Source organism: Medicago truncatula, chromosome 1, assembly GCF_003473485.1.
Source record: "Medicago truncatula cultivar Jemalong A17 chromosome 1, MtrunA17r5.0-ANR, whole genome shotgun sequence".
Taxonomy (NCBI): domain Eukaryota; kingdom Viridiplantae; phylum Streptophyta; class Magnoliopsida; order Fabales; family Fabaceae; genus Medicago; species Medicago truncatula.
In genome coordinates, this window is record NC_053042.1 from 45970610 (window position 1) to 45992538 (window position 21929).

General features: G+C 30.5%; 3 protein-coding genes and 1 non-coding gene across 5 annotated transcripts; 3 read left to right on the plus strand and 1 right to left on the minus strand.

Annotated features, from left to right (window-relative positions):
* Positions 1-1450: 1450 nt before the first annotated feature.
* Positions 1451-4558, plus strand: LOC25484919 (uncharacterized). The gene is made up of 5 exons (XM_013613985.3): positions 1451-1657; positions 2636-2941; positions 3059-3146; positions 3910-3976; positions 4228-4558. Exons 2-5 carry the CDS (start codon positions 2782-2784, stop codon positions 4282-4284), a joined length of 372 nt encoding a protein of 123 aa, XP_013469439.1. The 5' UTR covers positions 1451-1657; positions 2636-2781; the 3' UTR covers positions 4285-4558.
* A 60-nt stretch (positions 4559-4618) lies between these two features.
* On the minus strand, positions 4619-4691 carry TRNAR-CCU (transfer RNA arginine (anticodon CCU)). The gene has a single exon. It is a non-coding gene; the product is annotated as a tRNA-Arg (tRNA).
* A 7234-nt stretch (positions 4692-11925) lies between these two features.
* On the plus strand, positions 11926-17535 carry LOC25484921 (serine carboxypeptidase-like). Its single transcript, NM_001423437.1, has 9 exons — positions 11926-12277; positions 12925-13093; positions 13220-13339; positions 13811-13954; positions 14040-14193; positions 14931-15019; positions 15591-15849; positions 15971-16104; positions 17115-17535. The coding sequence occupies exons 1-9, from the start codon at positions 11967-11969 to the stop codon at positions 17241-17243; spliced, it is 1509 nt and encodes a 502-aa protein (NP_001410366.1). The 5' UTR covers positions 11926-11966; the 3' UTR covers positions 17244-17535.
* A 644-nt stretch (positions 17536-18179) lies between these two features.
* Positions 18180-21167, plus strand: LOC25484922 (uncharacterized). 2 transcript variants are annotated; one of them, XM_024785191.2, is made up of 8 exons: positions 18180-18448; positions 18672-18755; positions 18992-19053; positions 19576-19617; positions 19900-19983; positions 20469-20556; positions 20748-20845; positions 20928-21167. In XM_024785191.2, the coding sequence occupies exons 1-8, from the start codon at positions 18262-18264 to the stop codon at positions 20943-20945; spliced, it is 663 nt and encodes a 220-aa protein (XP_024640959.1). In that variant the 5' UTR covers positions 18180-18261; the 3' UTR covers positions 20946-21167. The 2 variants fall into 2 exon arrangements, with proteins under 2 accessions (XP_024640959.1, XP_013469441.1); XM_013613987.3 differs by having other exon boundaries at positions 18182-18448; positions 18672-18745; positions 19012-19053; positions 20928-21110.
* Positions 21168-21929: the final 762 nt, after the last annotated feature.

Consider the following 21929-nt stretch of genomic DNA (forward strand, 5'->3'; position numbering starts at 1 on the left):
TTTTAGTAATTAGTTATTAGATTATTTTGTGTCCTTCTTCTGGGTTCGAACCAGGATTTTCAACTCTTTATCACTTAGCACTAGTTAAGCTATCCGATCTTACAGGTGGAAATAGGCTAGGCTTTGCAAGGCCTAAGTCAATTGTGTAAAAAAATTTAAGACTTGAGTCTGACTTATGGCTTGTCGTAAGCTTTTTTTTAGGCCAAAGTCTAGCCTCTTGAAAGTCTAGTATGACTTTTTAGTCTATTTAAAAGTGTATTTCATATGATATATGTTTAAATAGACTAGCATACTAATAGATCAATGAGATTAAATTCTCTTTTGATATTTAACATGATTTTATAGAGAATTCAACTATATATGATATCGTATTTCAGTTCTAATTTATAATAATACATTTAAAAAATATGTGAACAGTGAATGTAAACAAATAAGCTTAAATTACTAAAAATGTTGACAAATTTATAACTTATTTCAAAATACAAAGTTTAATATAATAATAAACGTGGTAATAAATAATATCATTTCTATTGACTTCCTTTAAAAAAATATTATTAATATTGGCTTAAATAGGCTAACTTCATAGGTCTTAGAAGCCTTGTTTTTTTTTTTTTTTAAATTATCTTTTATCTACCATTTTTAGCTAAATAGATTTATTAAAAAGTCTAAGCATTATATATTTTAAAAAAAGTCTGATGTAGACTAATTCGTAGGTCTCGCTAAGTCGGTCTTATTTATTTTCACTCATATCCAACCCCCAAAAAAGTTTTATTTAAACTAAAAATGTACATGAATTAAATCATTTAGTTGGTAAAAAATTAGCTCCTACAACTTTTGTCAAAAATAAAAATAAAACTTTTTGTCATAAAAAAATTCATATCAGTATATGTATATCATAAAAAAGAAAATCCAATGAAGAGACATTTTAGAATGATTTGATTGAAGCTTTCATATCTCACCTTACAAATTGCAATCAATTATTTTGATTTGATTTGTAAATGCTTAAATTAAGATTAAAAGGACTTGATACACTTTAAAAATCCAACAATTTAGCCGGATAATAAGGGGTGAAAATCTTTTACTTAAATGTTTTGATTTAAAACCAATAAATAAATTATCTTGATTTAAAATAAACATATTTTCTTACTGGTCCACCTAATCAACCCAGATTTTCCAATGTCTCAAACCAAATAACTCCTACTTGGCCACCACGCCAGCGAAGGTGAAAAGGAAACAGCATGTGGTTCTAATCACACAAAACAAATTTACCAAAACACCCTCAAGCATCTTTTTTATCCTTATCCACTTTTTATGACTATTAATGGTTGGTAATGGGCAATGTAGACATATCACAATTATTACACGTTTCTTCCAATTTACAACTAACAACTACCGTCCAACAACTCTTACAATTATCCAATAAAATCCACAAAATCGAATATTCAAAAAACACTTTTTTTTTTTTTCCTTTTTTACAAGACAACTTGCGACTCGCCCACAGACATAAAATTCAACAAATAAAAACACACAGAGAAGTGAAAAAGATTGCACCTTTTGTTAATTCTTGTGGTTTAATGCTTGTTCTGAAGCAAACCCATTTTTCATAATTGTATCTTGATAACGTTTTCATTTCTTTCTGCTTCAATTCATCTCTTTGGTAAGGGTATTTTTTTTTTTTATGAAAAGACATGATTGAAAAATCTTAAATTTATGTTGTTTTGATCATGTTTTGTTTTATGGTTTCTTGATTTTGATTCAGATCTCAATTGGGTTATTGTTTTTGCACTTTTTTTGTTGAATGCATTACTCACTGTTTGAAAATGTTTATGTCTTTTCTTGTTTTTCTCTGTTTTTTGCTTGGTAGTTTATGTTTCTTGTGTGCATGCTAGTTACTAGTTAGTAGTATTCATGGTTTTCTGTATGAAAACGTGTTATTTAATATTTTGATTAATTTGATTATACATTTGTAACCGACACAAGGCTTCAAACTATATCACTAATCCGAAATGCGGGTTCTTGATTGGTCTATACAATTATTTTGCAGTTTTGTTTATATTCATTAATTAATTAATTACGAAATTTGGTTATTTCAAGTGAGGTGGGTTTAAGATCTTAAAGTAACACATCTGTGTTCTTCTACTGTGATTATTTTATCTCAGATCTGGAAAGAAAGTTAGTTAAATTAGTTAATGAAATTCAAGTATTTGATGGGAATAGTACTTTATAAGGTTTTAGATAATTAGGTTAGATTATATAAATAAAGTTAATTAAATTAGATTAGTAGGGGCTTCAATGTTAGTTTCTTGACTTAATCTTATCTTTTGAAACAAATTGTTCGGTTATTGACTGACTATGAAGCACGGGCAGAGACACCGGACACCCCGACACACCAACACCGATAATAATTTGAGAAAATGACATAATTCAGTGTAACAATATGTGTTGGTGGGTGTCGTGTCAGTGTCGGACATCGGGACACACCTAATTCGAGGAGTGTCTGTGCTTCATAGGTTATTGATGCAATTTAAATTTAAATCATACTGCTGTGGAAGAGCTAGGAAATGTGATGACGGTTTCTCTTTATGTATGAAATTGTGTAGTTTTTCCCTATTGAAGCTTTTTTCTTGTTATGCAGCAACAGCAACACTGACGAGTGAGCATTAGTTTTTTTCAAAACCCGTGACATTCGATTGGCGATAACTGCTAGGAAGCTTGGAGGTACTTCTAATCTTTAGAAGGAAATAATTATTAGTATTCATTGTAGTATTATTGTGGAATACAATGGAGGTCTGTGCTGAAAGTACCCATTGCAATGGGAAACAGACTTTGAAGCATTCTAAACCTGCAGATGAAGTAAAAAGATCAAGTGAAAACACTTGCAGATGTTCTCGTCCAAACGGGAAGCAAAATTTGAAGCAAACTTCCACTTTTGTCAATCATGGTGAGTCTTTCATGATCATGGATTCATGGTTTTGTATTTGCTTATCACAATGGTTCCACACGATTATAATTTTTACTCTGTTGTTTAAAACCTAATATTGGTGAATATATTATGCAGCTGCAAATGCTTGGCATGAGAATAGAAAAAAGTGGGTTGGCGATAAGGCTATGCATTCACCAAGAACACCTAAGGATCCAATTATTAGGTATACCCCAATCCAGCTCCATTTCTTTTCATTTACAGCAGTTTCATTCGTTGTTAACACTAATGATGGCAGATTTGAATGGTTTTCATCATCTGTTTTTATTTGAGAGAGAAAACAATATAAAGAAAAAAAATGGGATAGTGAATTAGAAGGGGTTTTATCTTTCACATTTTTCTTGTTTCTGCATTCATGTTTAAGAAATAAAAATTACTTTGCTAATTGGAATCAACATAATTCATTACCCTTCTAATCATGCTCCCCTTTTCTGGTCTTACTCTTACTTAAATACTACAAACTCTAATCAGGCATACTCGTATAGTCTTTTTCAGGGTAAATTTACTGTTTACTCCCCTCTAGTTTCTCACATTTTCAATTCACCCCCTCAATCTCAATCCCCCTTTGCATTGAAGTGAACTGAAACTGTTTATAATATTTTTACATGCATATTTCTTGTTGCTGCGTTGATTGCAGATGGCACAATGTACGTGCCACACAAACGTTTGGTTGCTAATAGCTTTATTCAAATACACAAGATTTGAAAACATAATGTGCCTCTCTTATCAAGAGCATTGATCAAAACATACTATGTACTTTTGTTTGATTTCCTTTCAAGTGATATGATAGTTTTGGGGATAATGTCTAAACCCGTGTTTTAGTACAATTGGTTTATAGATATACTGTAGTAATGTGCTTTCCATAATTTTTATGCATTTATTTGGCTATCATTTTATGACAACTCACAATTTTATTTAATTTATTTCAGCTGGTCAACATCATACGAAGACCTACTTTCTACTCACGAACCTTTTGCTGAACGAATACCCTTGCCTGTAAGATGTCAATACCCTTAGCTTACCTAAAAGAATACATGTAATATATTAAAATATATATGTTCATACAAAATCTGCTAATTGAAGCTGAAGAGAAAGGAAAATCACTCTTTGATGCTCTTTAGAGTTAGATATTTGCATACTGTTTGAAGTCATTGAATATGATGCTGTAGCTTTACCTGCTTTAAGCTTTCTGTATATTTTTTTCAATGTACTGATTCATATTTTATATGGATTTGTGGCTCATACAGGAGATGGTAGATTTCTTAGTTGATATTTGGCTTGACGAAGAAGGCACCTTTGAATAAATCGTTGACGCTTCTTGTACAACAGTAACTGAAACAAGAAGTGTGTAATACCCTTTAACCAGCAATAACCTCAATTAACCACCTAGCATAGCTTGATTTGATGTAATAGTATTCTTCAGGGTTGATATTTTTTATTGTATTCCTGATTTTCTTTATGTGCCTCTCTTAGGAGACTCTGCTCGAGTCTGGTTCCCTAGAGGCTTTTAGTTTTTTTCTTTTGGCCTTTGTTCCTCTTTATTTATTCACAAAAAAAAAAAAAAAATTATTTTTCCACCATTTATCTAGTAAGTTTTATTGTGAAAAAAGTAAAAATATAAAGGTTAAAAAGTTAAAACGCGCCAGGTAGGGGTCGAACCTACGACCTTCTGCTTAGGAAACAGACGCTCTATCCACTGAGCTACAAGCGCAGTTCTTATGGTCTGTATTATATATTTCATGTTTTGATCAATACCACTGAGCTAAAGACGCTCTATACAACATTATGTCATTGAACATGTGCCTGAGTAAAGTTTGAATGTCTTATTCATTTGGTCATGAAACGATAGAAGAGGATAAACAAATATGTACTGACATTTGTTCTATGGACAAGTGGCACCAAAATTAGGTGTCCTTGAATAAATTATTGTATTCTACAAACATTTTATAAATAAATAATAGATATATTTCAAAACCTTTTTAAAAATAACTATTCTAATTTTGTAATTAGTCTTCCCTCAAGTATTATAAATTTGTCTTGTGGTTCTCCAATTCCGTGTATTTTTTTTATTTTATATAGACTCCAATTCCGTGTATTGTTTAGATAATATAACAGTGGTTTGAACAAACTCAGCTTATTAGTGTAGTTCAATGGTAAATGTATAAACTTTATGAGAATGATATTAAAAAACATTAACTTTAACTAATACTTTTTTATTTTTTACATTTTTAATTAATTTTTTAATCACAAACATTTGTCCCGATAGTGGTTGATGGATTCATCATACATGATGATAGTGGTTGATATATGATTTTATCGTGTAGCACTCACACAGGATCTTTTCTCTTCCCTCCAACAATTTTACATGACACTTGCTCAACAAGCAAAGCATGAGTTGGATTATTATCACCATAATAATATTTTTTTTTTCATTGTTTAATTTGTTTCATGTTTTGATTAATTTTTTTGTCGAACTTTATTTATTTTTAGATTAATAACAATCGTTATCCTTCTTTAAAAAAAACAATTGTTATCCTAAATAATGAACGGTTAACTTGAAAGAAAAAAAGTTAATAGACAATAATATTATACTGTTTGTTGCTCTTTTATTTATGATTATGTCTATGCCGCCACGTTTGATATAATAGCTCAGTGTTAAGAGTTTATCCCACTACAGTTATCTCAAATATATTTATTTCTTAAATTTATGTGATAAAAAGTAATATACCATTAAATTATTATACATCAAATAAAACATATTTTTAATAAAAATGAAGAAATGTGATTTTTTTTCTTCCACTAAACAAACAATTTCTTCATTTTTTATTAAAATAATAATAATATAAAAATGAAAAATTCCTTCTATTTTTCTAAGTTCGAACATATGAAAATTTTAACTTGTCAGATAGAGTTGTGATCTGTGTGTTTAAAAAAATAATTGTTGGAAGATGTCAGCACCTTAAATGACAATCTTTTTTCTTTTTAATATTTGCTTTGAGCAAATAAATCACATAAACAAAAGGTAACACTTTTACAAATAAATCTCACAATGCACAAATGTGTACACCACACTCTAAAGTTGTATGTTGTAACTCATTATGTAGACCACATTATAAGGTTGTAACTCAATAAAAACATTATGAGAAAATATTACAATAACATTCAAAAACATAAAATAAGTAAAACTCCAATCTTCTGTTATCTCTACATACATGTATTCTAAACTACAATTTGATTACATGTCACCTCACCAATACCCCCTAACTAATTTTCTATAAGCATTCAACATATGATTCTCTCTTTTTCTTTTCCTTATTTTCCATCTATCTATTTATTACTACATATTTACATATGTCAAGGGAATATGATAATAATAATAATTTTGTAAAAAAATTCTGATAATAATAATAACAATAATAAAATTATATTTAAAAGTATAGTTGAAAACGTGTGGTTATTTGATTATATGGTACATTTTTTTGATAAATGTCTTTTATCAATATTTCTTTTTTTAGGAGTTAGTACCATAGATATGTTGCTCTCTTTTTTTAGTTTTTTTCATCAGCCATTTACAAATTTATTTATTATATATAGAAGTTCAACACATAGCCAAATAACCTAATTATTAATTTATATAGTAATAAAATATATATTTTTCTACTAAAAAATGATATAACGTGTACCAATAAAAAGAGATATCTTAACTTTTAAAAGTTGAAGAATAAAATTGATCAATAAATGCTATATAGAGGTCATAGCTTAAATTAGTCCAAATAAATGAGATAATAATATATACTATAAAAACAAAACAAAAAAAAGTGTAATTGATCTAATCAATTAAAATATATACCTTAAAGATTATAAAAACATTATTGTTTAATTACACCATCATAATTGAGTTTACTCCTTAACATTCCTTCAAATATAACTTACAAAGTTGAAAAGTTCAGTGCATAATAAATGCATAATTTTTCACATTCACCCTCAACCTTCATAGCCACCAGCCCACCACTTACCCAGACATTTATTTTCACCCATTCCCACACTGTGTTTGCTAACACAAAAAAACTAACTTATAGTTTGTTGGATTAGCTTATAAGCTTGTTTTTGTAGAATGAGACATGTTTGATAAAAAAAAAAATTCATTAGCTTATAGCGTTTTTTGAGAAGTTAATTCAAGTAGCTTTTGAGCTTATAGCTTATAGTTTTTTATATTTTCTTCCAAATTTAACCTTTTATTAATTTAGTTTAATTTAATTTTAATTAAAAAAACTACCCATAACTGCCCACGTTTAGCATCATGATATGGCTTTTCAATTTTTCTTGTTCACGTTCCTTTTTACATGCTCTTAATTCAATGATAGATAATTTTATATAAAATTTACAATAAATAGTGATGCAAGTTTAGTTGAGTAAAATTAATGAAAAGGAAGTTTTGTTAAATAAAAATTGTCAATTGAATTAATAAATACATTTATCATTTAGGAGATGAAAATATTTTGAAATAAATTTAAATATTTAAAAAGAAATACATTAAGTATTAAAAATTGTATATATGATTTATAAAAAAAAAACACAAACATGCCCTTTTACGTCATTTTATATTTATCAGCTACTTCAACAACTAATTGTACCAAACACTTTTTATTTTAATAAGCTAACTTTTCAGCTATAAGCCATCAGCTATCAGCTAGCTTATCAGCTACCAGCTAGCTTATAGCTTCTTTTTACCAAATACACATTTGAAAATTTACACTCATTTATTGAGTGTTTCTACCATGGTGCTATTGATACTAGGGAAAATTACACAGACCTCCTACGAGGTCTCTTTAAACAACACAAACACCCTTTTTAGTTTTATAATAGACATAAACCTCTCCTAAGATCTTTTAAAATAGATAAACACCTCCCTTTGTGACTTAACGGAAACTTAACACCGTTTGTTTTTAATTTTTATAACTAAAAGGGATAAAAATTCTCCTCTCTGAACAATGTAAACAGCAAACCTCACAATAATGATTCTATGATTTTAAACAAGAAAAACAAGTCTTCTGTGATGGACTGTGAATCTCAAACCAACCCCTTTCATGGTTGAGAAGTCTTTAGTTGCAGAATTTCCTTCCCTTTCAAAGTTATGTAGAACAATTAGTGTTGTCGTGAAATTCATTGTGAAAAGAAATTGGGTGTAAATTTTGATGACAATACATGATATCATAAAAGTGTGGGTGCCTTGGTACCTAAAGAAATTGTGCTGTGAGATTTTACCCAAACTCTATGTTTGGTGATGTCGTTTTTGTGGAAGATATATTGTGCAAAACATAAAAGTTTGAGTTGGAAGATTTCTACTAGAAGAGGTCTCTTTCACTAACGGCACACTGAGAGTATAACAAATTTGGTTGATGAAATCTTTTTGGTGGAAGATGATGCAAAACATAAAAAGTTTGAGTTTTTCTTTTTATTTTCCAATAACGCCAGTTTAACACTGTTACATTAAAGGGAGGTTAGTGTTATTTGTGAAAATAGAGGGGGTGTAAGTGACATATTAATATTAATATACTAAAGGGAGGTGAGTACAATTTATCCTTTATACTATCATATTTATATGTACTAAAGTTGTTTGTATATTATTCATTTGCACTTAAGTAATTGTATATTCATTATTTTTTCAGGTTGAGAGAAATAAATTTCACCATAGATATGATGCTAATATATGAAAAGGTATTCTTGATTCCTCTTATAACTATTGTTCAGTCAAAATTGATCTTTCACTTTTTTTGACAGGTACTGAATTTTGACTTAAGTTGTAAAAATGGTTCTAAAAACAATCTCACATATATTATTAACAACACGCTTTATTGACAATTGGAAAATAACAACATGCTAAGTTTTAATTTGGCATTTTTTTTTAAACAAAAATGTTATATTTGGAAATGTGATTTTTTTTCTTCCACTAAACAAACAATTTCTTCATTTTTATTAAAATAATAATAATATAAAAATGAAAAATTCCTTCTATTTTTCTTAGTTCGGACATATGAAAATTTTAACTTGTCAGACAGAGTTGTGATCTGTGTGTTTAAAAAATATTTGTTGGAAGATGTCAGCACCTTAAATGACAATCTTTTTTCTTTTTAATCTTTGCTTTGAGCAAATAAATCACATAAACAAAAGATAACATTTTTACAAATAAATCTCAAAACACATGAATGTGTAGACCACATTATAAGGTTGTAACTCAATAAAAACGTTAAGAGAAAATATTACAATAACATTCAAAAACATAAAATAAAAAAATAGTAAAACTTCAATCTTATGTTATCCTTATCTCTATCTCTATCTCTATCTCTATATACATGTATTATAAACTACACTTTGGTTACATGACACCTCACCAATACCCCTCTTTCTAACTAATTTTCTATAAGCATTCACCATGTGGCTCTCTCTTTTCCTTTTCCCTATTTTCCATCTATCTATTTATTACTACATATTTACATATGTTAATTCTTATAATTCTTAAATATGTAACTGAAAATAGAGTGAGCTTTGTAACTCCTTCCACTATTCATTAATTAAGGGAATGTGATAATAATAATAATTTTGTAAAAAAATTACAATAATAATAATAACAATAATAATATTGGGTATTGTTTACACTTTAATATTAGCGGAACTTATTCAAACATAAGTTTATTAAGATTCACATTCATGTTTATATTCTAAATTTAAATTTTAATATTTGTTATTCTTTTATGAAAAGGGTAATATTTGTTTTATCTATAAATCTAAGGCTATACTTTTTTTTCCTTCCCATTCTTGCTTCTTCACGTGCGCCATATTCGGATTATAAAATCTCAAAAATTAGAGGATTTTTGAAGGTATTTTAATGTGTTTTGGAGGGTCTATAGGACGTTTTACATTGTTCGGATTATAAAATCTGAAACTCATATGACCTGTGAGAAACTAGTAGTTTTTCCACCCTCATTTCTTCTTGTGTGTGCGCGTGATTAAAAAATTGACTCAATTGTAAAGGTGTTTTTTCTTTTTTGCGGGTGGTGACGAGGAAAATATGAAAATAGTTTGGATAAGATAAGATGGGAGAAGGTGTGCTTAATTAATGTGTCAAGGTGGGTTTGGTGTCAAGAATCTGGAGGTTTTCAATACTTCATCATTGTCAAAATGATTCGAAGACGCTTCAAGATAGTATTTGTGGAATGCCTCAAATATGCACCATTGACCCTACTTTCTTCTTAAGAAATTCATCGAAAGACATGTCCTTCCACTCTACAATAGCATGGGATAATTTTTCTGAAATATGTCCACCTGAAACCCACCCGGACCGAAGCATATCACTATAAGAATTCTCTAAGGCTTTGTTTGCAAGTTTGGAGAAGAAGTGAGGGGGTTTTTAGAGAAAAAGAAGAAAGAACAAGTGGAAGAAATAAAGTACATTGAAAAGAGAGGGGTTTAGGCGTTAATTTTTCTTCATAATACAAAACCCTCCTCATTTAGGGAACTAAAGAGTTGTATTGGAGGAGAGTTTTGGACGGTTTATATGAATTCTTCAAATTTAATTTATACTGTTATAATATTATTAATATTAAAAATATACGAATCATAAAAATTCGTTTATCATTTTCTAAAATAATACTCTTTCAAAAATATGTGAAAGATTTCTCCATTTTTCTCTATAATTTTCACCTCTTAGAGTTTTTCCTTCCCCTCCCCTCCAAACGCTCAAACAAATTCTAACAGTGAAGTGTTGTCAAATCTAAAGCCATCAAGTCTTACCAATACCAAATGGAGAAATAAGTAGAGGGTGACGACAAAACAAGTTTATCTGATCTAGCACATTGGCAACTACATTGAAACCCCTAACCTTCATCATCATTTGCTAAGGTTCTATCCAATCCATCCAATGTCTATAAAAGAAAAAAATTATGATGGCTCAATCAATGAAGGTTGTGTGTCTAGTTGGCAAAGAGTTGACATTTTAAAATATATCATATTGTCATTAAGATCTTTGACAATTTAGTAGGTGTAAAAGTATATTCTCAGTTTTTAAAGAGTGATTTGTTTATAGAATACATCATCCATCTTAAATTATACTTCTTCCGTCCTAAATTGTATGACGTTTTGGACATTTCACACATATTAAGAAATGTAATTAATATTGTGTGGGAAAGAGATATTATGAGTTGTTTTACAAAATTATCATTAATAAATGATATGGGAAAGATAAATGAAAGAATTGAAAAAAGAAAGAGTAATAAATAGTTAAGGATATAATAGAAAAAATAACATTAATGTTTCATTGGTATTCTAAAGTGACATACAATTTGAGACGAATATTTTTTCTAAAGTGACATACAATTTTGGACGAAGGGAGTATGTAGTTTTAAAAAAAATCATAAATTATATATCATTTTACAATATCGACGAAGTATTAATGTTATTTTTTTTATTATATCCTTAATTATTATTACTATCTCTTCTTTCAATTATCTTTCTCGTATCATTTATCAAGGATAATTTTGTAAAACAACGCATAATACATTTTTCCAACACAAAATTAATTACACTTTATTAATATTTACGTGTGAAATGCCAAAATATCATATAATTTAGTACGGATGAAGTAAATGATCACAGGAAAAGAAAAAGAAAAAAGATGTTTACAAGGTCAAATTTAACAAACAAAAATGCCCAAATACATGAACGAAGTACATGAAAATGAAAAGAAAACAATGGCAAATTACTATTAAACCCCTGGACTGACTCATCAAGAGAGATGATGCATGAGCGAGTCTTGAGTCTGACGAAGTAGAGTAACTAACCGTTCTTGCTTCTCCATGTTATGACACGTGTCGTAAAAAATGGATCTTAAGAAAACAACAAACACCATCGTTCGTAACCACCTTTTCCCCCCCACTCTCTCTTTCTTCGCATTTTCATTTTTTTCATTTGCACGCAAAGCAACAACACCATGATGACGACGTTGTGGTTCTCTCTTGCGGTTGTACTTCTCTTGTGGTCCCCACCGTCTTCCTCCGCCGCTACCATCAACGATGAGATAGCTAAGAATCTAATTAGAAACCTCAACCTCTTCCCTTCTCACGATATCAACATACTCGACGCCAAACCCAATGTGGAGGAGAATCAGAACAACAACAAGATCATCGTTGAGAAGCCGCTTAAGTTTCCAAATTTCTCCGGCGAATACGACGAAGGAGTTTGCATTGATGACTTGGCTCATCGTGCTGGATATTATCCCATTCAACACTCTCATGCTGCTAAGTAATTCATATTCCATTTTTTCTCTTTCTCATTTTCAATTTTGTTATTATTTTAATTATTTTTTGCAACTCTTTTTCTTCTGTTTATTTAATTAGTAATTGCTTAAAGTATTACTTTATTTAGTGAATCATTAAAATAATTATAGATTATGTTCTCTAACTGACCCTGGGATTTGTCTTCATTGAATTTAATTGTTTAATTTTCTCTGTATCGTTTTGTGGAATAGCAATGTTGGAGAACACACAGAATTTGTGTATATAATAATATATCTATGGATTTTATTCAATGTAAAGTTGTTTTATAAAATGTTTTGAGTATTTACACCTTGAAATTAAATAGACTCTTGATTTTGAATTATGTTGAGCAACTTGATCATTCTGTTGGCTTGTATCTAATTTACAGTCAAATTAGTTACATTATTATCGCAAATGTTAGACGTGTAAATGTCCGACCCCCTACAATTTCAACAGGTGAATTGGTAATTTACTTATGTTTTATATTATCACTGACTCAATCATAGTTGTCTCATAATTAATATTGTTTTTATTCATAATTACTTTCAAAACTGTTCATGTGATTGGTTGTGATTTGTTGAGAGTCTATACAAATTTAACTTTTATTACTATGTTTTGGTTGTTTATGTGCAGGATGTTCTACTTTTTCTTTGAATCCCGGAAAAACAAGAAGGATCCTGTTGTGATATGGTTGACAGGTGGACCTGGCTGTAGCAGTGAATTGGCTGTGTTTTATGAAAATGGCCCTTTCAAAATTGCTAACAATTTGTCCCTTGTATGGAATGAATTTGGTTGGGACAAGGTATTTATATTGTTATATTTGTTTGTTGTCTTGTGTTGTGTCATTCAATTAACTGTTTTTCCTATAGTTTTGGTTTCTTGTGATCAGTATTTATTGGACATAACTAATTAATTGGTAACCTTGTAGGTATCTAACCTCCTCTATGTTGACCAACCAACTGGAACTGGCTTCAGTTACACTACCGATAAGCGTGATATTCGTCATGATGAAGATGGTGTCAGCAATGACCTCTATGACTTTTTACAGGTACTTGTATTTTCTTCAAGTGTTATGTTAGTTATTCAAAACATCGGTGCATTGGCCCTTTTTTATTAGCGTAAACGCTCATCATATTAGTGCTTATGTATAGGTTATTTTTATAACAAAAAATAAAATAAAGTCAAGCAATTTTCATATAAGTCGAAAACAACTTTTGGACATGTCATAAGTTGTTTTCATAAGTTATCTCAAACAGTCGCACAAGTGCTTATTTTTAGTAGATGAGGTCAAACAAGTAATCCAAACAGAACCTTAATATGATATACTTGACTTATATTTATTGTTCTATGAACATGAGTTGTATTTACAGACTTGTTTTCATTTCCTTACATTTCTTGGTCGCTGTTCTTTGAAATGCAAAACATATTGTTTCTTAGTTATTGTTATATTGGATAAGAGCACCTTGCTAAGCTTCACCTGTGATATCTTGAGATAACATGTTTTTTCTTTTCCCTACAGGCCTTCTTTGGTGAACATCCCGAATATGCTACAAATGACTTTTTTATCACGGGTGAATCATATGCCGGACATTATATTCCGGCTTTTGCTGCTCGTGTCCACAAGGGAAACAAAGCTAAAGAAGGGATTCATATAAACTTGAAGGTTTGCTACTTTGTCAACCATTCTATTTGAGATACATATTGAAGGGTATGAAATCTTGTTTATCTTATTTGAAATGGTTGAACAGGGATTTGCCATTGGTAATGGACTCACTGATCCTGCAATTCAGTATAAAGCTTACGCAGATTATGCACTAGACATGGGTGTAATTAAACAGGCTGACTATGACCACATCAACAAAGTGATGGTTCCAGCCTGTGAATTGGCAATCAAACTATGTGGTAATTGACACGTGATGTTGTTTCTTTATCCTTTCAATCAATATAACGTTTCTTCTCATATATGTATGCTGGAAACTAAGGTTCTTATTGAAATGAACAAACTCATGCATTGGAGTATTTCTTTCTTTCTTTCTTTGAAATGAATGTATTTTGAGTTCAACCTCCTTGCACAGTTCCAAATATCCAATTTTAAATTTGAATCTGAACATAGATTTTTTAAATGGATCAATCATAAGGTTCAATTCATGCTCAGGCTTGCTATTTTTTTTTAAGTAATTTAAAACTTACTACAGTTATTTTATTTAAACTGCATATATGACCTATATATAATTTAACGTGTCTTATCATATAAATACATATTTATCTTAATATTAAATGTATATTGCAATCCAAATTTGGTGTATGATAGAACACTATGGCATCATTTGATCCATGTAGCCAACCCCACTTAGTGGGATAAGGCTTGGTTGTTGTTGTATTAAATGCATATTGCTATTCTTATATTGTTATCTATTTGACATTATATGAATTTCTTACAAAATTTTACATGTACCGCGTTATAGTTAAATGAACTGGTTTACTATTTCCAGTCATCATGGCACCTTATAGTAATTTTTACTATCCTGATTATTCATGTAATTGAAACATCGAAGGACCAGAGGTCTCTGCTTCACTCTCATGGTAAACTAACTAGCTTTTGTTATGTTTCTTCTTAATACTTATTTTAATCCTTTCAGGCACAGATGGAAAAATCGCATGCACAGCTTCGTATTTTGTTTGTAATACTATATTCAATTCCATCATGTCACATGCTGGTGATATCAATGTGAGTAACTCAGTTACTTCATCTTCTGTGTGGTTTACATGTCATAGTACTTTATTTTGTTAAGTTTACAGTGTGCCGATGAACCTAATAATTAAGAGTAAGTTGATATTTGCAAGCCATCAATAGCTAATAATTAATTACACAAGATGAAGCATGATCTAAATTACAAGCTTATTTGCAGACTTCATAGAAATTCTGATACTGTGTTAAAGAGTCACTCTTCCTAAAAAGCTTTTTGTTGTAAGTGAGAAGTGAAGAAGATTTTAATTGTGTCTTGAACAAATTGTTGCTATCTGTCACTTTTTGCTTTGCTTCCCAAAATAATTTCTTGTGGAAAAAATAGTCACCCACACACCATATTATGTTGTAGTAACAGGTTATCAGGTTATGTTTAACATGGTTAAACATGTGAAACATTTTCCCGCAATATAAATTGTCTTCCTTATGCTGCTGCTTAATATTTAAATTATTAGGCATTTGTCTTGACATTTATGGAGAATGTGAAGTCTTGAAAGAACATGGATGTTCCATATTTAAAATTTTGACCAGCAATTATTAACTTGTGGTGCAGTACTACGACATCCGAAAGAAGTGTGATGGGAATCTTTGCTATGATTTTTCGAACATGGAGAAATTCCTGAACCAAGGATCTGTTCGGAAGGCACTAGGGGTTGGTGATATTGATTTTGTGTCGTGTAGTTCTACAGTTTATCAGGCTATGCTGGTGGATTGGATGAGGAATCTTGAAGTCGGTATTCCTGCCCTGCTTGAGGATGGAATCAATTTGCTTGTTTATGCTGGGGAATATGATCTCATCTGCAACTGGCTTGGTACGTATTTATCCATGGCCAGATTTTAGATCTGTTTTGAACTATAACATTTCATACTTGAACCTTTAAGGTGTATTGATGATTTTTTTTTTTTTTTTTTCCGGTAATATTCAACGAATAGGTAATTCGAGATGGGTTCATGCCATGGAATGGTCTGGCCAGAAAGAATTTGCAGCCTCATCCGAAGTTCCTTTCACAGTTGATGACTCAGAAGCTGGAGTATTGAAGAATTATGGACCTCTTAGTTTTCTAAAGGTATCATTCTCTATATAACTCTTCCTTTTCTTTTGGTGCAAAAAGATGGCAAAGCCCAATCAAAACATTATATAACTCTAATCTCAAATGAACACACCCCATACATAGGTACATTACATATGTATGACTGTCTTCCAAAATCAAATAGGAAGTTATCATTGTTGTGTAAGCTATCCATCAATATTATAAGAAATGTGTCTCTTGAGGTAAGGAGTTTTTGTGTTATTTGGTTTGCTGTTGCTGTGCTGTGAGGGCAGTCAGGGTGCGAAAATCCTGCTGGTGTGTGGCTGGTTTTTTGTTTTTTCAAGAGGAGTTCCTTTGCATCAGTACTGGGAGGTATAGAGGTGGAGTTTTTGGTGTGGCTGGCTCGGCTAATATGCTGTTAGCAGCAGTGCAGTGTTCGTCTTTTTTTCATCTTGTTTTCGGTTTGGAGTAGTGAGGCACGGGTATGCTTACGTATCCGGATGTTGCCGGGTTGCTACCCGTATGTATATTTTGTCCTCATTATTATCTAGGAGGATAGGGGTGCTTGGTTTTTGTAGGTGTTCCGTATATATGTGGCACCGTTTGCTTGTATTTTCCGTTTTTTCCGCGAGTGTTTATGCTTCTTGCATTTTCTCGCCGTGATTAATATTTGCCGTTTCAAAAAAACATATAGAGCCAGTTTGGATAAACATTTCATCAAGTACTTTTGGAGAATTAAATATCGAAATAACCTTGTAATACAAATAATGGCATCTCAAATATAAGTTAAAATTAGTTTCTGCTTCTTAATTGTTCAGAAACTCTTGTTTAACTTTTTTATAGCCACATGTGTTTATAAAAACGACTCCATTTAGTGGGATAAGACTTGGTTGTTGTTGTTGTTGTTGTTGTTGCCGCACATGCGATCATAAAGAACTCTGTCTTTTAGATGTAATCTAGACCGTGTCTATAATTCATTTACTACCAAATTTCCGCATAGATTGGTAAATCCTGACTCAGTTTGGTATTTGTGTAACAAAAAACAGGTTCGTGATGCTGGTCATATGGTTCCAATGGACCAGCCCAAAGCTTCCTTACAAATGCTGAAGAAGTGGACTCGGGGAACCCTTTCCAAATCTGGAGCTGATGAGGAAATATTGGTTGCAGAGATGTAATCTCTTCTTGCAATTAGTCTAACATCAATTTGATGAAATGAAAAGAGAACTCCAACTAGTGGGATGTTTGTTCTACTAAACAAAATTCATACCATCTTAAGTGACAGAATCAAGGCAATGCAAGAAAAGAATGATTTATATATAATGTTATGTCTATATATGGTGTTTTGGTAAAATCTGATGTGTAGGTTGCTTACTCCCCAAACTACAATCTAATGTTTAAATAGAATGCAAACAATATAAGGAGTTGACGTATTTATTTAATAAACAATATATTGTTTAAACGTGTTTCAAAGTTAATATTTATAGTATTATTTGGGTTGGGTCCGGTGACTGACGTGACTACACTTCAACAATGTGACGAACCAATATTCAAATTTTGGTTGGGAGAGGTATTCATGTTTAGTGTCCAACGTCTCGATTAGAATTACCTCCGATTGAGAAAACTTATTAAAAAAAATTAAAATAGTTGTAACTATAAGATAGGTACCAAATGTTTCACCAAAAAATGTTATAATCTCATTATAAGTTTCAGTTTTTGTGTTTACCTAAATTTTTGTATCAAGAAAGTACATAAAAAAAACTAATAATTTATTCAAAATCTAAATTTTACCTAACTATATTCTTTTATAACTTAAATGATTTAATTTGTATGTGCAGTAATTATAACTATGTTTTGTTAGACATAGATTCACTCACATTTTATTATATAAATATTTTGAAAACAACATAACAAAGTGATATTATTAATCACAATTTACTATTTAGATATATTTTTTAGACAATTTACTTTTTGGATATTTTTTATAGAATTTTAAGAAATACATAGTATGATATATTTACACGTTTACTTACAAGTTACACATATTTTTTGACTGGTTAATATGGCAGAGATTAAACATTGTTATTAGATCACAATAAATGGATAGATATAAAACACTGTAATGTATTTATGAGTGTGCACGTAGAAGCAAACGGATAAAATAAAAGAATTTAGGAAAGTTGCAGAAGAAGCAAAATGATGATGTCATTTGGCCTTGGAATCTCTACGAACTGCAGCTGGTTGAGATGTCACGCCCGAATGCCTCCTTCATGTTCCATGTTTTCCCATGTTTCAATGTCTTCTTCACCTTCTTCTTGTTCCACCTTCAACTCTAAATCTAATAATAAGCTCAACTGGACTCCAATAAGAGCATCCTCTGAAGGTTTGTCTTATTTGAGTGTATAACATAAGTTATTTTCAGCTTATTTCCATGAGTTGGATAACTTATGAAAATAATTTGACTTTATACATAAGAACTTGTATGATGTGTACTTCATGTTATAAACACTTGAACTTGATTAAACTATTTATCCAAACATGGATGGATGGTCTTGTTGCTTTAGTTTATATTCTCATTCCTTGAAAGTTATTTGCTTATCATGCAGGACTTCCTAATGAGTTAGTTGAAGATTCAAAATTTGTTCCTATAAATGTTGAGGATCCTAGATACGGTCCACCTGTAAGTCATGGTTAGTTTTCACTCATTTGAAATGTGATGTTTATCTGTCATGACCAAATGATTTTCAACATAAACACTTCTGCAGAAATCTCATATGGGGGATACTTTGTCCTCACTATATGTATTTACCTTTGAGAGTCTAATTTGAGTAACTTTTTTTTGTGAAAGAATTTTCAATCAATCTAACTTAATTAGGACCAAAACTTAGAATGGTTGTCGAACCCATTCATACGTAGCTAAGCGCAGGGGTTTCTTTTATTTTGCAGGCCTTATTGTTGTTGGGATTTGAAGCAGATGAACATTTTAAGGTGATATTACCATCATCCATGCAATAGGATATGATAATCCTTGTAAAGAAATGTTGTTGTAGATTCATATACTTTGTTAGTCTTGATAGATTTTACCTTAATCAAATGATTTAGAAATGCCTTCAGCTGTGCCTTTTCCTCGATCTCTCTTTTGTATCCCGTAATATTAAGTGTGTGTCCGTCCTGATCAACATACATGAATTTCTAAGTCAATCATTGCTCTGATTATTGTCTATGCTTTCAAGATGACCCAAAATGATTGATAGAGCAACTCTTCTTGAAAAATTTTATACTAAGGAAATTTCTACATGTAAAATGTTACAAGTACAGCATGAAGTCTACTTTATAATAGTATTATTGTTTGCTTATAGTGAATTACAAAATGGATATAGGCAGAAGCTTACAATGATTATCTAGTGACATCTTTCTCTAGATATATTAGCATTCAATTACTTAGCCACTATATTATTTTACATCTTTCCAAATGGGTCATTCAATCATAGTTTATTTGAGCTTGTGCAGATTCAACAGTTTTTGAAAGAGTTAGAGGGTGAATTCCTGAAGGTAACAAACATCTTATTTAATGTCTTTTATGTTCATATTTTATTCGCAAAGCAAGATCAATAAGTAAAATCCTATTAATAGCAGGGAGAGAGAGATTAGTTATTTGATTATTATTTCCAACAGTCTGAATAAACAAAGATTTTTCCACTTTAATGGTCAAAGATTGTTCCGATGCATAACAACTACTTCTTTCAATCTATGGTGACTTCTTTGACCTCGATAATGCAATAAGCTACTCTTAAAAAAATAATAGAAAATGTAACATATTGCATTGCATTGTAGGTCATCTATTGTACCAAGGACATGCTTACGCATTCACTTTGGGATGTAATGCATACAACACAAGAGAGTTTAGAAGAGGTCAAGGTAGAATTTTTTGAACACCAAGTGATGTACTATTTTCATCTAACTTGTGCTCCTTCTAAATCTGTTCATGAATTTGTAGTTTTGTACTAACAGATATATTGATTTGTAGAAATGAATTTGTGATGAGAATAAGCTTCTCCATTGTGATTTTTGACAGCCATTTCTTATAATTTCATCATTTATTTGCATCAATTTTTAAGCAGGTGCTCATGGTTAACTGATTATAGGTTTTCCGATATCAAATTTATGGAGAATTATCATTTGTCTAGAGTGATTATAAAATCTAATTTTCTAAGCATACCAATCAAGAACTTTGTAGCAACGACTAAATGATGTTAGTTAATAAATATGTTTCTAATGTTCGAAGACCTTTTTAGCGTGTAGCAATATTTCTCTTTTCTTAAGTAGTGAGATGACATCCCTTACATTCCTAAATTATATTCAAATCTCTGCACATGTTCAGCATTTTGTGCCTTGCATTGCAGATAGACAAGTCACTTCCACGAATATGTTTCTTATCTGGTTTAAGTGGAGAGGAGACGATGATGTTCGTTGATGCTTTCCCTGAAACTGGTATAGAAAATCTGTTCAGTGCTGAAGTGTTTAAGTTTAACACATTGATCTTATCAATTATGCCTTTTGGTCTGTTAACATTGAAATCATAAATATTTCTCTCAGTTTGGCACATTTCTGTGCATGAATGATAGATCTACTGGTTTAGTGTTCACATGTAATTACTGCAATTTGAAAATTGTTTTATGCAGGACTAAAACCAGCCGCGTTTGCGGCTCTTGTTCCCAACAGTGCTAACAAACCACTATATGAGTTGATAGAAGAAATCACGGGAGATCATGAGATGTTGGTAGGTGTTTATTTTCTAGTGTCAATGTTTATCACTATCTTCTAGTTTATAGTTATGTGAAATTGTCTTTTATCATGTGCAGACCGGAGAACAGTTGTGATAAAATTCCCAGTGAATTCTAGGAGCACACTCGCGGAGCATACGCATTATCAATATGAATGTACTTAGATTTGAAGTGTATAAAAAACTAATTCCAAAGATTATTCAAGTTAGCAATTGATTGTTTATGTCTTTATGAGCATATGCCTACTGGAACTGGAAAATATGGACGAGTCTTTTGTTATTTGAAATTTTCAAAAAAATTGAAGATGTTCTAAATAAATCTGGGTATTTATTTATTTTATTTACGAAATGCTACTAATAGTCCCTCACTCCTATACGTCATCTTAACAAAACTATCTCATTTTATGTCTTTTTACAGTATAATGAAGTATTAGTGTCTCTGTTCCTTTTTGGCATAAGTATTAGTGCCTCCTCTTTTTAAATTTTTGGCATAGTATAATGGAACACTATATTTAGTACTTATGATATTAATTGTATTTTAAATTTATGTATTGAAACCTTGAACAACTTATAATAAGAGAGAGTATACCAAGATATTGAACAAAAAAGAGACATCAAATCTTCTATTGACAAAAGATAAAGGAAAATGATAAATGGTACGATTGTAATGTCTACGAAGTTTCACGAACGAGCGGATTTTGAAATGTTTCACCTTATATGAGCACCTCTATATCAATCTTGTCGGATTCTTCCAAGCTAACACATGTTTTTAATTGACGCTTTATAACACATGATGAAATTGATTTCTAAAATACTTCTCTTCCAAATTTCTAGTAAGGTGGTTGTATTTTTTTATGTTTAATTTAATCTACTTAATTTTAAAAAAATAAAAAATTCGTGAAATTTCAAATGAAAGACTTACGTACTATTTAGCAGTAAAAATTTGAATACATCATAAGTATGTTCGTGCTCTATTCTCTATTCGTAACATGTTTTGGCTGGTTTTTAGTAAAGAATGAACATTATCTTATTGATTTTTTTTGTGATTTTTTTTTCCTATTCTCATTATCTTACTAATTAA